The sequence below is a fragment of the Molossus molossus genome, unplaced genomic scaffold (genome assembly GCF_014108415.1).
Source record: "Molossus molossus isolate mMolMol1 unplaced genomic scaffold, mMolMol1.p scaffold_m16_p_10, whole genome shotgun sequence".
Taxonomy (NCBI): Eukaryota; Metazoa; Chordata; class Mammalia; order Chiroptera; family Molossidae; genus Molossus; species Molossus molossus.
The window spans coordinates 44623732-44636963 of NW_023425345.1; the positions used below are offsets into that span (position 1 = coordinate 44623732).

At 39.3% G+C, this 13232-nt stretch overlaps 1 protein-coding gene across 2 annotated transcripts in view; it reads right to left on the reverse strand.

Annotated features, from left to right (window-relative positions):
* GXYLT1 (glucoside xylosyltransferase 1) overlaps window positions 1–13232 on the reverse strand; it is a 50069-nt gene that overhangs the window by 21952 nt on the left and 14885 nt on the right. For both annotated transcript variants that reach the window (XM_036250666.1, XM_036250667.1), the window contains 2 exons: window positions 6039–6210; window positions 2806–2931 (listed from right to left, as the gene is read on the reverse strand). In XM_036250666.1, coding sequence (XP_036106559.1) covers window positions 2806–2931; window positions 6039–6210 — 298 coding nt within the window. The remainder of the gene's footprint in view (window positions 1–2805; window positions 2932–6038; window positions 6211–13232) is intronic.

Here is a 13232-nt window from a genome sequence, read left to right on the forward strand (position 1 = left end):
ACACATCGAGTGACTGCCACCCACACGACCCCAACCGGGGCCAGGGACAAACTGCAACCAAGGTACATGCCCTTAGCGGGAACCGAACCCGGGACTCTCCAGTATGCTGGCCAATACTCCAACCGCTGAGCCAAACTGGCCAGGGTGAGGACAATAGTTTTTATATAAACATTCTGCTTCTGTACCATGATACAATGTGCATTTACAGATTACTGGATTGTTGCACACTAGGAAGACACTGCACAAAGCTCCAAGTTCACCGTTGGAGCCACTGCCAGCTGGAGATCACACATAAGGTTTAAGGTTAAATAATAACCACATCAGTGTTTTTCCATGGTTCTTTTTGGGAGAAGTTGGCAGAGCTTACATTAGTTCTTTTCATACATCTATTTTTTTTATTATTTATTTAAATGTTTGTAATGATTTTAGAGAGAGAGAGGAAGAGGGTTGGAGAGAGAGGAAGAGGGTTGGAGAGAGAGAAATATCAATGTGAGAGAGAAACATCGATTGGTTGTCCCTCGTACACACCCCAATCGGGGATTACACCTGCAACCTGGGTAAGTGCTCTGACGGGGAATCGAACCTCACGATCTTTCAGTGCACGGGACAGTGCTCATCAATTGAGCCACACTGGCCAGGACTCATCCATTTTAATAGATGAGAAACTCAATAAAAAAAGTTTATCACTTAGAAAAATAAAACATCAACTTACTAAATTCTAATTTAAAAGATGCAGAAGTAACAGAGTATGAGGACAATTTGACAGGTTTCAAGTATTTTTAGTATTTCAAATTCCATTCAGGAATTTAACAGATTACATCAAATGGTGTGGCTAATTTTATATCACAACATCCAAAATTAAATTTGCAAGTATCCATCAATAGATGAATGGATAAAGTAGTGCTACATTGGATGAAATCTAGAGCAGCAGTTCTCAACCTGTGAGTTGTGACCCCTTTGTGGGTCGAACGACCCTTTCACAGGGGTCGCCTAAGATATAACAGTAGCAAAATTACAGTTATGAAGTAGCCACAAAAATAATTTTATGGTTGGGCACCACCACAACATGAGGAACTGTATTAAACAGTCACGGCATTAGGAAGGTTGAGAAGCACTGATCTAGAGGGTATTATGCTAAGTGAAATATATTAGATAAACACAAATGCAGATGATTTCACTTACATGTGAAATCTAAAAAATAAAATAAGCAGAACAGAAACAGACTCATAGATACAGATAAAATTTTGTTGCCTGCCAGATGATAGAGGGATTAGGGGATGGCTAAAAAAAGGTGAAGTGATTCAGAAGTACAAATTGGCAGTTAGGGAATAGTCAAGGGATATAAAGTTCAGCATAGTGAATAGTTAATACTATTGTAGTAACTACTTATGGTGTCAGATGGGTACTAGATTTATTGGGCGACCACTTCATAAGTTATATAAATATCTAATCATGGGGTTGTACACCTGAAACTAATATAACAGTGTATGTTAAATGTAATTAAAAATTTTTTAAATAAAAAAAATAATGAAACTTAATGCAGAACGGAATATAAATGGCAGTGCTGCCTTCATCACTTACGATTTTTTAGTAACATATTTGTGTTTATTTAATATCATATTTTGCTTGTTTAATATCTGTCTTCTACATCAGACAATAATCTGTATGAAAACAAGAAACCTGTCTGTTCCATTCATTCCTATCTACCTAGCACTTTATTACAGATGTTAGGCAAAAAAAACAGGCACTCAAATTATTAATTTTATGAATGTGGCACTGCAATAATTCAACATTAAAAAGTTTTTAATTTATAAAACCTACATGAAGTATCTAAAACTTCTTAGGCTTTTTTTCCTATGTTAATTCCTTATTTGTGTGCTTCTTACAGTGGAAGTGAAAATGAGAGAGATCCTAGGATTCAAATTTTTTATGCATAGCAACAAAGACACTGGCTAGGCAGACTTAGCTATCAAAATTATAACTTAACTTAAAAGCTTATTGACATCCTAAATTCCATAAACTATATTCTTAATATGCTAAGAATTGCCTTAATCCACTTCGTAACAATTAACTGAAGTTTCTTCCCCATAACTCATATACTCTCCAGAAACTTGTGAGCCTCTTAAATTCAGTATTTCTACTGCCATAACTATTTTAAACATTATAGTGGTCCTAATTTAACTACTGTGATTTTAGAACTGTGGGTGAAACCAATTCAAAATGAAAGAGGTAACCTTGCTTCTGAATATTTTTAGATTAAAAAATAATAATAATACTCAGGCTTTATCACCAAAGAACAGCCCCACTGAATAAATGGTTTCCATGTCCCTTTGAGTTCACATACCTTAATTTCTGTGTGTGTTAAAATATGAGTTAGAGAAGGTAAAGTGACTTGGTATAAGACAAAAGTGGTTCCTTAATGATTCAATCTACTTCATTTCCCAAATTATAAATAAAGTCTGCAACCTGAAACAGATCCTACCACTGTACTTCTGCTGGAGCAGCCTGAGCTCCGTGAAAATCTGATGACCTCGATTTCTTCTTAGAGATATAACAGTTTATAGAACCAAATAAATTAAATGTAAGAAATAGTATTTTCATAGAAATTACTTACACTTTTCATTTTAACAGAGGTATTTATTATATAGCTTTTATTTGCTCTATGGGACTTTTTTTTCTTATGTTTTTGTTCAAAGGGAAAGTCATATGTGTGTGTGTGTGTTTTTTTAAATTATTTAAATGCAAGTCTTCATTAACTCATGTGTGTAAAAGCAAATAAAAAACAACACTGGGGAAAAAACTTACTGGCAAGAACAATCTCTGGGAAGCACATGGTTTAAAGAGCTTTTTCCACTCTGCTGCATTCTCACTTGGAAAAGTTATTGGGTATAATGAATAATTAAATGTTTGTAGAAATGACCAGCTGTTGAGCTAAAAAATATTAAAAAAATAAGAACTCAGTTTAATTTTGTTTCACTTTCAATTTTCACACACCAACTGATTATTTTTTAAAAAGCTAAAAATTAAGGTATTACACATTTTATGTTGTACACAGTTGAGACAAAGTCAGAGTCTTCTTTCTCACCATTTTTGTTTTCATTCAAAATCTTAAAATCATAGTGATATGCTACAAAGACTCCACCACAAAGATAAGGGGCACAATAAATAAAAGTTATAATAAATCAATCACAAAATCAAAGTTGAAAGAGCCTTACAAGTTGCTCATCTCCCTCAACTTTACCTGATAAATAAATCTTATCAATCCCTACACAATTAAACTCAGAAAAACTAAGCACTAATTTTATTACCACAGTATGTATAATAGAAAATGCTTACATTCAGCCCGGCCAGTGTGACTCAATAGTTGATCACCCACCCATGCACCAAGAGGTCACCAGTTCGATTCCTGGTCAGGGCACATGCCCAGGTTGTGGGCCCAGACCCCAGTAGGGAGCATGCAGGAGGCGGCCAATCAATGTTCTCTCTCATCGATGTTCCTATCTCTCTCTCCCTTTACTTTCCTCTCTCTCTAAAAATCAATAAAAAAGAAAAAAAAAATGTTTACATTCAAAGACAGACCTATATGAAACTAATTAGAAAATATTTGTCTACTTATGTGCTTTTAATATGCATAGATATTTCTGATAATAAAATATTCTGATAAATACATATACAATGCCAACTTCTAAAAAATCATTACAAAAAGCAAAACAGATTAAAAAATCTATAATGAACACACTTACTCTTTATCATCCTGAATGCATTTCAAGACACTGAACTGTTACAAATTTAGTTTAAGTATTACCTATCATTGTTGCTTCAACAAAATTGTTGATTCAAATTTCCTACAGATCATTCAAAATTTATGAGGAGGGGAGGGGAAACTAAGTAGTTTATGTAACAGGCTGAAGATGTTCTCTTTTTGAATGATGATTGTGTTCTAGTAATATTTTTTTTAAATGCTCACCAGAGGACTTGTTTATTTAATTGATTTGAGAGAGAGAGAGGAAGGGAAAGAGAGAAAAAAAATCTATGTGAGAGAGAAACATTAATCGGTTGCTTCATGTACACGTCCTGACCAGAAATTGAACCCACAACCTAGGTATGTGCCCTGACCAGGAATCGAACTTGCAAACTTTTTGCTGTACAGAACAAAGCTCAACCAACTGAGCCACCTGGCCAGGGCTCAAGTAATTTTTTTAAAATATGTTTTTATTGTTTTCTTGGTTTTTTTTTTTTTTTAGAGAGACAGGAAGGAGAAAGATAAAAACATCAACATAAGAGAGAAACATCAATCAGCTGCCTCCCGCATGCCCCATCACCAGGGATTGAGCCCAAAGTCCAGGCATTGGCCCTAACCAGGAATCAAACTGGGACCTCTCAATTCATGGCACGATGCTCAATCCACTGAGCCACACTGGCCGGGCTCAAGTAACTTCTTAAAATAATGCCTTCCAACATAGTTTTACAGAAATATCTTTACTTCCAACACTCTACTTTGATGTCTCTCTTAATTAGTTTAAAATGCTAGCATTTTATTTTCCCTGAGCAACCTATATGGATCCTTTCAATACCAACTTCAAAATGAAAACTTGGTCTTTTTTATTTAACATTCTAACATTTAGTCTTCTTTTCTGCAGTAAAAACATGTTCCACAAAATATTTGATAGTTTTCATCAAAAGCAAAACCAAATATTCTCAAGATCTGACTACAATAATTTAAAAAAACCTAAATTTTAAATATAGTATGTGTTACACAAGCAATAACTCAGATCTGAACACAATGAAAAAGCTACATCTAAAATGAAGCAATAGCCCGGCCAGTGTGGCTCAGTGGACTGAACATCATCCCATGGACTGAGAGGTCCCAGGGCACCTGCCTGGGTAGTGGGTTTGATCCCCAGTAGAGGGTATGCAGGAGGCAGCTGATGGATGTTTCTTTCTCACACAGCTGTTTCTACCTCTCTCTCCCTTCCTTTCTCTCTAAAAAATCAATAAAAACATATTTTAAAAAATAAATAAAATGAAGCAATAAGTTTATTTTACTTTTTTGTTTTTTAATCCTCACCCAAGGATATTTTTCCATTTAGCTTCAGACAGAGTGGAAGGGGGAGGGGGGAAGAGAGAGAGAAACATCAATGTAAGAGAGACATACCAGCTGGGTGCCTCCCACATGACCCAAACCAGGGCCAAGGACCGAACTGCAACCAAAGTACAGGCCCCTTAACTGGAATCAAACCCATGACTCTTTGGTCTGCAGGCTGACGCTCTAACTGCTGAGCCAAAGTGGCCAGGGCTATTCTACTATTTTTTATGTTTGTATTGATTTTAGAGAAAAAGGAAGAGGGGGTGTGGGGCGAGAAACAAAATGTGAATGGGACACAAGTGGCTGCCTCCTGCCGGTACCCCAACTGGGGCCTGAGATCAAACCTGCTACTCAGGTACACTCCCTTGCCAGAGAATCAACCCCACAACCCTCAGCGCGCAGGACAACACTCTAATCACTCAGTCACACCAGCCAGGGCTCCATCTTGTTTAAGCCACTGTTACTTTGGGGTTTTTTGGGTTTTTTTTGGTATTATAGCCAAATTGATTATAACTAATACAAAACCAAAATAAAGAAAATTTTTATCAGAGCAAGAAGCCACTTCCCTCCCTACTGTCAATCAAGAGTTTCCTCTCCTCAAAACAGAATTAAACCTTTGTGCAACAATGACTGAGGCACTCCCCAAGCCAAGGATAAGAATGAAATTAAATCACAGGACTTCTCAGGCAAACACCCTGGAACTATACTCAGTAAATTAAACTTCCTTGATTGGCAAAGGACTTTAAGTAGCCCACTCCTTTTCAAAAACAAACCTTCCTCTTACACCCTAGATCTGGAATCTTAGATGGAAGTGGGAGCAGGGAACATTTCCCTCTCTGGCAAGCCAGAGTTACAGAATACATATTTTTGTTCATTGAAGGAGTAAAACAACGTTCTATCATAGTATACCATTAAATAGTCAACTCTACAGACTTAAGTCTCAGATACTTACTATGCTTTTAAAACTATCATGTAGTTGATCTTCAGCAAAAATATGGAACTGAAGCGGTGTGATGCTGAAAATGATCGCTGACTTCAACATGGTTATAGTTTCTTCCAGTCTTTCACCACAGGCAACTACAGCTAGGTGCATTCTCTCAACGGGCTGTATTTTCAGACTATACCTAAGAGAAAAGAAAACCACATTTTCAGTTTTAGTATAGGGTTAACATGTTAACAACATGGCATTTTGACCATGTTCAAAAACTGAAGTTGGAAAATTCTATTTAAAACAAAGAAGCTCGGCTGGTTTGGCTCTGCGGCCAGAGTGTCGGCACCCGCAGGCCAAAGGGTCTAGGGTTCGATTCCCGGTCAGGTGCACATACCTGGGTTGCAGATTCGATCCCCAGCCCCAATTGGGGTCATGTGGGAGGCAACCAATCAATGTGTCTCTTTCACATCAATATTTCTGTCTCTCCCTGACCCACCCCTCTCGCTTTCACTCTCTCTAAAAATTAATGTAAAAAATATCTTCGAGTGAGGATTAACAAAAAATAAATAATTAAATAAAACTAAAAAGCAAAGAAACATCAAATTACAAAACAATACAATGCTGAATCAATCATATATTTCTATACCCTCAATCGGCCTTTCTTGGCTAACGTTACTCACTAGGAACCATAAAACATAAAGTAAAATAAAAAACTACTTTGTCAAATCTCCCAAGAGTGGTATATAACACCATTCTAGATGGACATGAGAGCCCTGGCCGGTTTGGCTCAGCGGTTAGAGCGTTGGCCTGTGGTCCGGAGAGACCCGGGTTCGGTTCCCGCTAAGGGCACATACCTTGGTTGCAGTTTGTCCCCAGCCCTGGTTGGGTCGTGTGGGTGGCAACCACTCGATGTGTCGCTCTCACGTCGATGTTTCTCTCTCTCTCTCTCCCTCTCACTCTATCTGAACAAAATATCAAAAAATGTCCTCGGGTGAGGATAAAAAAAAATAGATGGACATGAGAGAAGTTAATTCATTACTTAAATTGGATGCCTTAGGGCATTACTGCTTAATTCTCTCAAGGAAACCCCAACCGAGAAAAGGAGCATCACCAATTTGAAGATCTTCCATTCAATTTTTAAAGCTTTATTATTATTATATATTTTTTAATCTCAAACACACATAACAGTAGAGAGAATACAACAAAAGATCCCCAATGTACCCATCTCCCAGCTGTAACAATTATTCATTCAAAATTATTATTTCATCTAAAACCTCTGCCCACATCTCCTTTCACTAACCAATGAATCATTTTAAGGCAAACACAGACATAAATTCACCCATAAATATTTCAATATTAGCCCGGCCAGTGTGGCTCACTGGCTGAGCGTCAACCCATGTACCAGAGGTCACCAGTTCGATTTCCAGGCAGGGCACTTGCCCAGATTGTGGGCCCAATCCCCAGTGGGGGGCATGCAGGAGGCGGCCAATCGCTGTTTCTATCTCTCTCTCCCTCTCCCTTCTTCTCTCTCTAGAATCAAAGAAAATTTAAAAAAAAAAATTAGTATTATATCCAATCTTCACCATGCTGATTATAAGAAAACCTTCCTTCACGTAACTTTTCTCACTGACATACATTCAATCCCATTTACCAAGTAATCAGTGAGTAGTAAAAATTTCTGAGGTGGTCTAAAGTATGCAAGTCAAACAGTAGTATTATATCTTGGAAGAAAAGATTCCCTAAACCCAAGTTATTGGCATAGGCTTATGTAGACCCTGCTTAGAACATGGAGCAGCAGTAAACCGTGCCAGGCCTACTTCAAACCTCCTGCACCTTAGCACTGAACTGGAAATAATCTACCAGTACCTAAAGAATGGAACTAATTACATGTAACTATACCATTATTAAATATTTATAATATAAAGATCCCATCTGTAATTATGATGTAAAACAATCTTTTGAAACTGAAAGCTAAAGTAATAGAAGAATGAAAGACAGCCCAGACGGTGGGGCTCAGTGGATTGAGCATTGCCCCATGGACTAAGAGGTCCCGGTTCGATTCCAGTCAGGACTCATGCCTGCATTGCAGGCTCGATCCCCAGTAGGGAGCGTGCAGGAGGCACCTGCTTGATGTTTCTCTCTCTAAAAAAAAAAAAAAAATCAGTAAAAACGTATTTAAAAAAAAGAAAAAAAGAATGGAAGACAACAGAAAACAAAACAAGTAACACATTCAAGTATTAAAGTACAAACATTCCAAACTAAAAATGTACAAATTTGACTTTAACTCAATTTTTGCTTACAGAGATATTGCCTGTAAAATGTATAAGAGTTAGAAATTACAGCCCCACCGGTGTGGCTCACTGGTTGAGCATCGACCCATGCACCAAGGAGGTCACCAGTTTGATTCCTGGTCAGGGCACATGCCCGGGTTGTGGGCCCAGTCCCCAGTTGGGGGAATGCAGGAGGCAGCCAATCGATGTTCTCTCTTTATGTTTTTGCTTTAATTTGTTTTTTCTTTATTGATTTTAGAGAAAGAGGAAGGAAGAGGGAGACAGAGATAGAAACATCAATGAGAAAGAACACTAATTGGCTGCCCCCTGCATGCCCCCCACTGGGGATTTGGCCCACAACCTGGGCATGTGCGCTGACCAGAAATAGAACCAGTGAACTCTTGGTAAATGGGTCAACGTTCAACCACTGAGCCACACCATTTGGGCTCGATGTTCTCTCTTATCGAGGTCCCCCCCCCCACACCGCCTTCCTCTCTCTCTCTAGAACCAATAAAGAAAAAATATTTTTTTAAAAAAAGAATTAGACATTAGAGCATTTAACATTACTAGTTATATGTATACATAACTGAGATTTGCTACAGCGAGGATTGGTAATTAACCATTTCTCTTACATTTACAAGCTAAAATTACTGTAGTTATATTCCTTAGCATAGGACTTTAGAATCCTGAAGAATTCATACTGATAGGGGAAGGGCATGAAGTAAGAACAGAACCTGTTTAATGATTATTCACCTTACTAACTACAGATAAGAGGTTTTCTTACCGACCCTGGGAAACTGGAAGATGTGTTGCAAAAAGAAAAACAGAGCTGTAAAAAGATAAGAGACACCTTGGAGCCCAGATGGGTCCATTACTAAGAAAAGAAAAAAAAAATAATACATTTTGAGAACAGACCAAAGACAGGACACACTTTGACTTGGTTGCTGTGCCTGGACCCTGGCCCCCTCCAGGAGTTTGCCTTGGGAATGTTGACCATTCTCTGGTCCCAGGAATGGACAGAACTATCTTTAATATCACAGAAAATTAACTACCTTTTTATCAGACTTCACGATCCTGAAAGGAAACACTCGGACCACGTACCCTGCAGCCCTTATCATGCCCTCCTTCCCCCTTGCGTGCAGCCCTTCTTCCTTATTGCTATATAACCAGCAGGCTAATAGATGTTAGAGCAGAATTTCCAGGATGACCTGCTGCTCTCTCCATACTGCCAGCCTTATTGGAATAAACACTCATATATGATTCAACCACGTGTGCTTAATTTGGCTCAAGTAGTGACAGGTGACCTAGGACCCATTTTGTGTCTGGTTTCAATATGTCCCCATGTTAGAGTGGTCCCAGAACTGTATTCTGAGGAAAAGCTTGATTTTGCTCATGGATAGTCGCTCAGCTGACCAAGATATCAGAAAACAGAAAATCATACTAAATGATATTAAATACAAACAACTGACTATATAAAACATACTTGAATATCAAATGCACACATCTTAATGTTGTGACATTGAACATTTTGGAATTTTTCACAGTAGTAAAATAGTCTGAATCCTGCTTTTATTGTGATCTATTCCTTTCTACTAACAAGCTTGTTTTGCTAAGGGCCTGGAGATCTTTAACACAGCAATGAAAACTGCTGCTTTTGCCCTAGATGGTTTGATTCAGCAGTTAGAGCATCAGCTTGTGGACCAAAAGGTTGTGGGTTTGATTCCTGGTCAAGGGCTTGTACCTGGGTTGCAGGTTCAATCCCTGGCCCTGGTCAGGGTCATGTGGGAGGCAACCAACCAATGTGTCTCTCTCACATTGATGTTTCTTTCTCCCACTCTCTCTAAAAAGCAATGGAAAAATATCCTCAGGTGAGAATTAAAAAAAACAAAAACTGCTGCGTTTCTTTTCTGGTATGCCTGGGTTTCTTAGGCCTGAAAACTGGTTCATTTCTCTGACACTGGGATACCTCACATACACAGTTACTGGTAACTGACTCTCAACCTTCATTCTACAGAGGAACAGAAAAGCTCTTAAGCCAAATTATCATCTCCTAGACAACACAGGGATCATTTCCTTCCCAGATCCCTTTCACAGGAGACTGAAACTTAGAACTTCTCAGTGCCGTGGTAACTAGTCTTTTGTTTAGGCTAATGGCCAATTATTCTATAGATGATGTTCTTTAAAAATATATTTTTAAGGAAAAAACAACCTCTCCCATATAATTCATTAAGTTAAATATTATTTAAATGGTGTTAAATGGAGAAGTTACATATAAAATGGTGTTTTGTTTTTTTATTATTTTTTAATCCTCATCCAAGGATATGCTTATTGATTTTAGAGAGGGAAGGAAAAATATCCATGTGTGAGAGAAATACTGACTGACTGCTGACGGGGGATCAAACCCGCAACTGGGTATGTGCACTGACCAGGAATCAAACTCGCAACCTTTCCGTGTATGGGACAAAGCCCCAGCCAACTAAGCCACCCCAACCAGGACTAAAATGGTGTTCTTGCAAGAATTATTTTTACTATTCCAGAAGCAGTGGTGATCTTCATTAAGACGTAATATTAGATACATACTTTGCTTTTAAAATTTAGATTAATCGACTTCCGGTCAAGATGGCGGGTAGGTAAACGCGGTATCGCGTGCTCCCACAACCACATCAAAGTTACAACTAAACTTCAGAACAACCATCATTCAAAACCGCCTGAAATCAAGCTGAATGGAAGTCGTATAACTACGGAATTAAAAAAAAAAAGCAGCTACATCCAGACTGGTAGGAGGGGCGAGGTGCGAGGGGTGGCAGCGGCGCAGCGCGACGGGCTGGTCCCACACCCACGTGTGGCGGATAAAAATCAGGAGGCTCCCGCAGCTGGGAAGGTCCTTCCTGAGGACTGAGGGGTCCCTGTCCCACACCAGGTGCCCCGCTCAGGGTTCCAGTGCCAGGAAGAGAAGTCCTCATAACTTCTGGCTGGAAAAACCAGCGGGAACTGAGGCTCAGGGAAGCTGACCTGGCTGGAGCCCCAGGCAGCTCCTTAAAGGGCCCGCGCACGGACTTATCGGACTCTCTCCCTCTAAGCTCGGAGGGGAGGCAGCTCGAGGGGCACCAGAGACATACAGGTAAGAACTGAGCTATTTGGCACTGGAGCGAGGGCTGGAGAGGGGGCTTTCTCCAGGACAAACGTGCTATAAGAGGCCTTTGTTCCTTTGGTGAGCCCTTCCCGGGGGGCGGCAGACAGCGGCCATACCAGGGACTCCAGCAACCTGGCTCACACTGGTAGCCCCGCCCTGCTGACTCCCTGAGGCCGGGCCCCGCCCCACACAACTTTCAAGCCCACCCAAGCTGTTGCCACTTGCTTAACCATAGGATTGGCAGGTCTTCGATCCTGCTTCAGGTTTTTCCTAAATTCTTTCAAACGAGCAGCATCGGGTCTCAGCGAGCCCCATACCTCTCATTAAGTAATACACAGAAACAAACACAGGGAGGCAGCCAAAATGAGGATACAAAGAAACAGGTCCCAAATGAAAGAACAGAACAAAACCCCAAGAAAAGAACTAAGCGAAAGGGAGATAAGCAACCTAACAGATACTGAGTTCAAAATAGTGCTTATAAGGATGCTCAATGAACTTAGTGAGAACCTCAGTGAACTTAGGGAGGGCCTCAAGAGCATAAACAAGGACCAGTTAGAAATCATGGATACACAGTTAGAATTAAAGGAGGCATTAACTGAAATAAAGAATAATTTACACAGCTTCAATAATAGAGTATGTAAATCCAAAGAGCAAACCATCGATTTGGAATATAAGGAAGCAAAAAATCCCCAATCAGAACAGCAAAAAGAAAAAAGAATCCAAAAAAATGAGGAGAGTGTAAGGAGCCTCTGGGACAACTTCAAGCGTGCCAACATTCGCATCTTGGGGGTGCCCGAAGGAGAAGAGAGAGAACAAGAAATCGAAAACCTGTTTGAAACAATAATGGCAGAAAACTTGCCTAACTTGGTGAAGGAAACAGACATACAAGTCCAGGAAGCATAGACAGTCGCAAACAAGATGAACCCCAAGAGGCACACACCAAGACACATCATCATCACAATGCAAAAGGTTCAAGACAAAGAGAGAATCTTAAAAGCAGCAAGAGAAAGGCAGCTAGTTACCTACAAGGGAGTACCCATTAGGCTGTCAGCTGATTTCTCAAAAGAAACTTTGCAGGCCAGAAGGGAGTGGCAAGAAATATTCAGAATGATGAAAACCAAGAACCTACAACCAAAATTACTCTATCCTGCAAAGCTGTCATTTAGAATCGATGGACATACAAAAACTTTCCCAGACAAGAAAAAGTTAAAGGAGTTCATCACCACCAAACCGTTATTATATGAAATGATGAAGGGTCTTTTTGAAGAAAAAGATAAAATGTATGAACAAACAAAATGGCAATGAATACATATCTATCAACAATGGAATCTACAAACAAAATGAACAGGAAGAACAGAAACATTCTCATAGATACAGAGAACATTTTGTTGGTTGCCAGTTGGGAAGGGGGTTGGGGGAATGGGTGAAAAAGGTGAAGGGATTAAGAAGCACAAATTCATTGCTAGACTGACAAACCTCAAAGGGAAAGGGGTTGGGGGGGTGGGAAGAAATAAACCAAAGAACTTATATGCATAACCAATGGACACAGACAATAGTGTGGGAAAAGGTGGGAGGGGGGCGGAAGTGGGGAGGAGGGGGTCAATGGGGGAAAATGTGGAACATCTGTAATACATTTTACATCCAACAATAAAGATTTTAAAAAAAAAAAAAATCTGCATATAACTTTTAACTCCCCCAAAACCTAACTAGTTGACCAGAAGCCTTACTGGTAACAGTTGACTAACATATATTTTGTATGTATATTACATACTGTATTATTACAATAAACTAAGCTAAAGAAAGAAAATCATA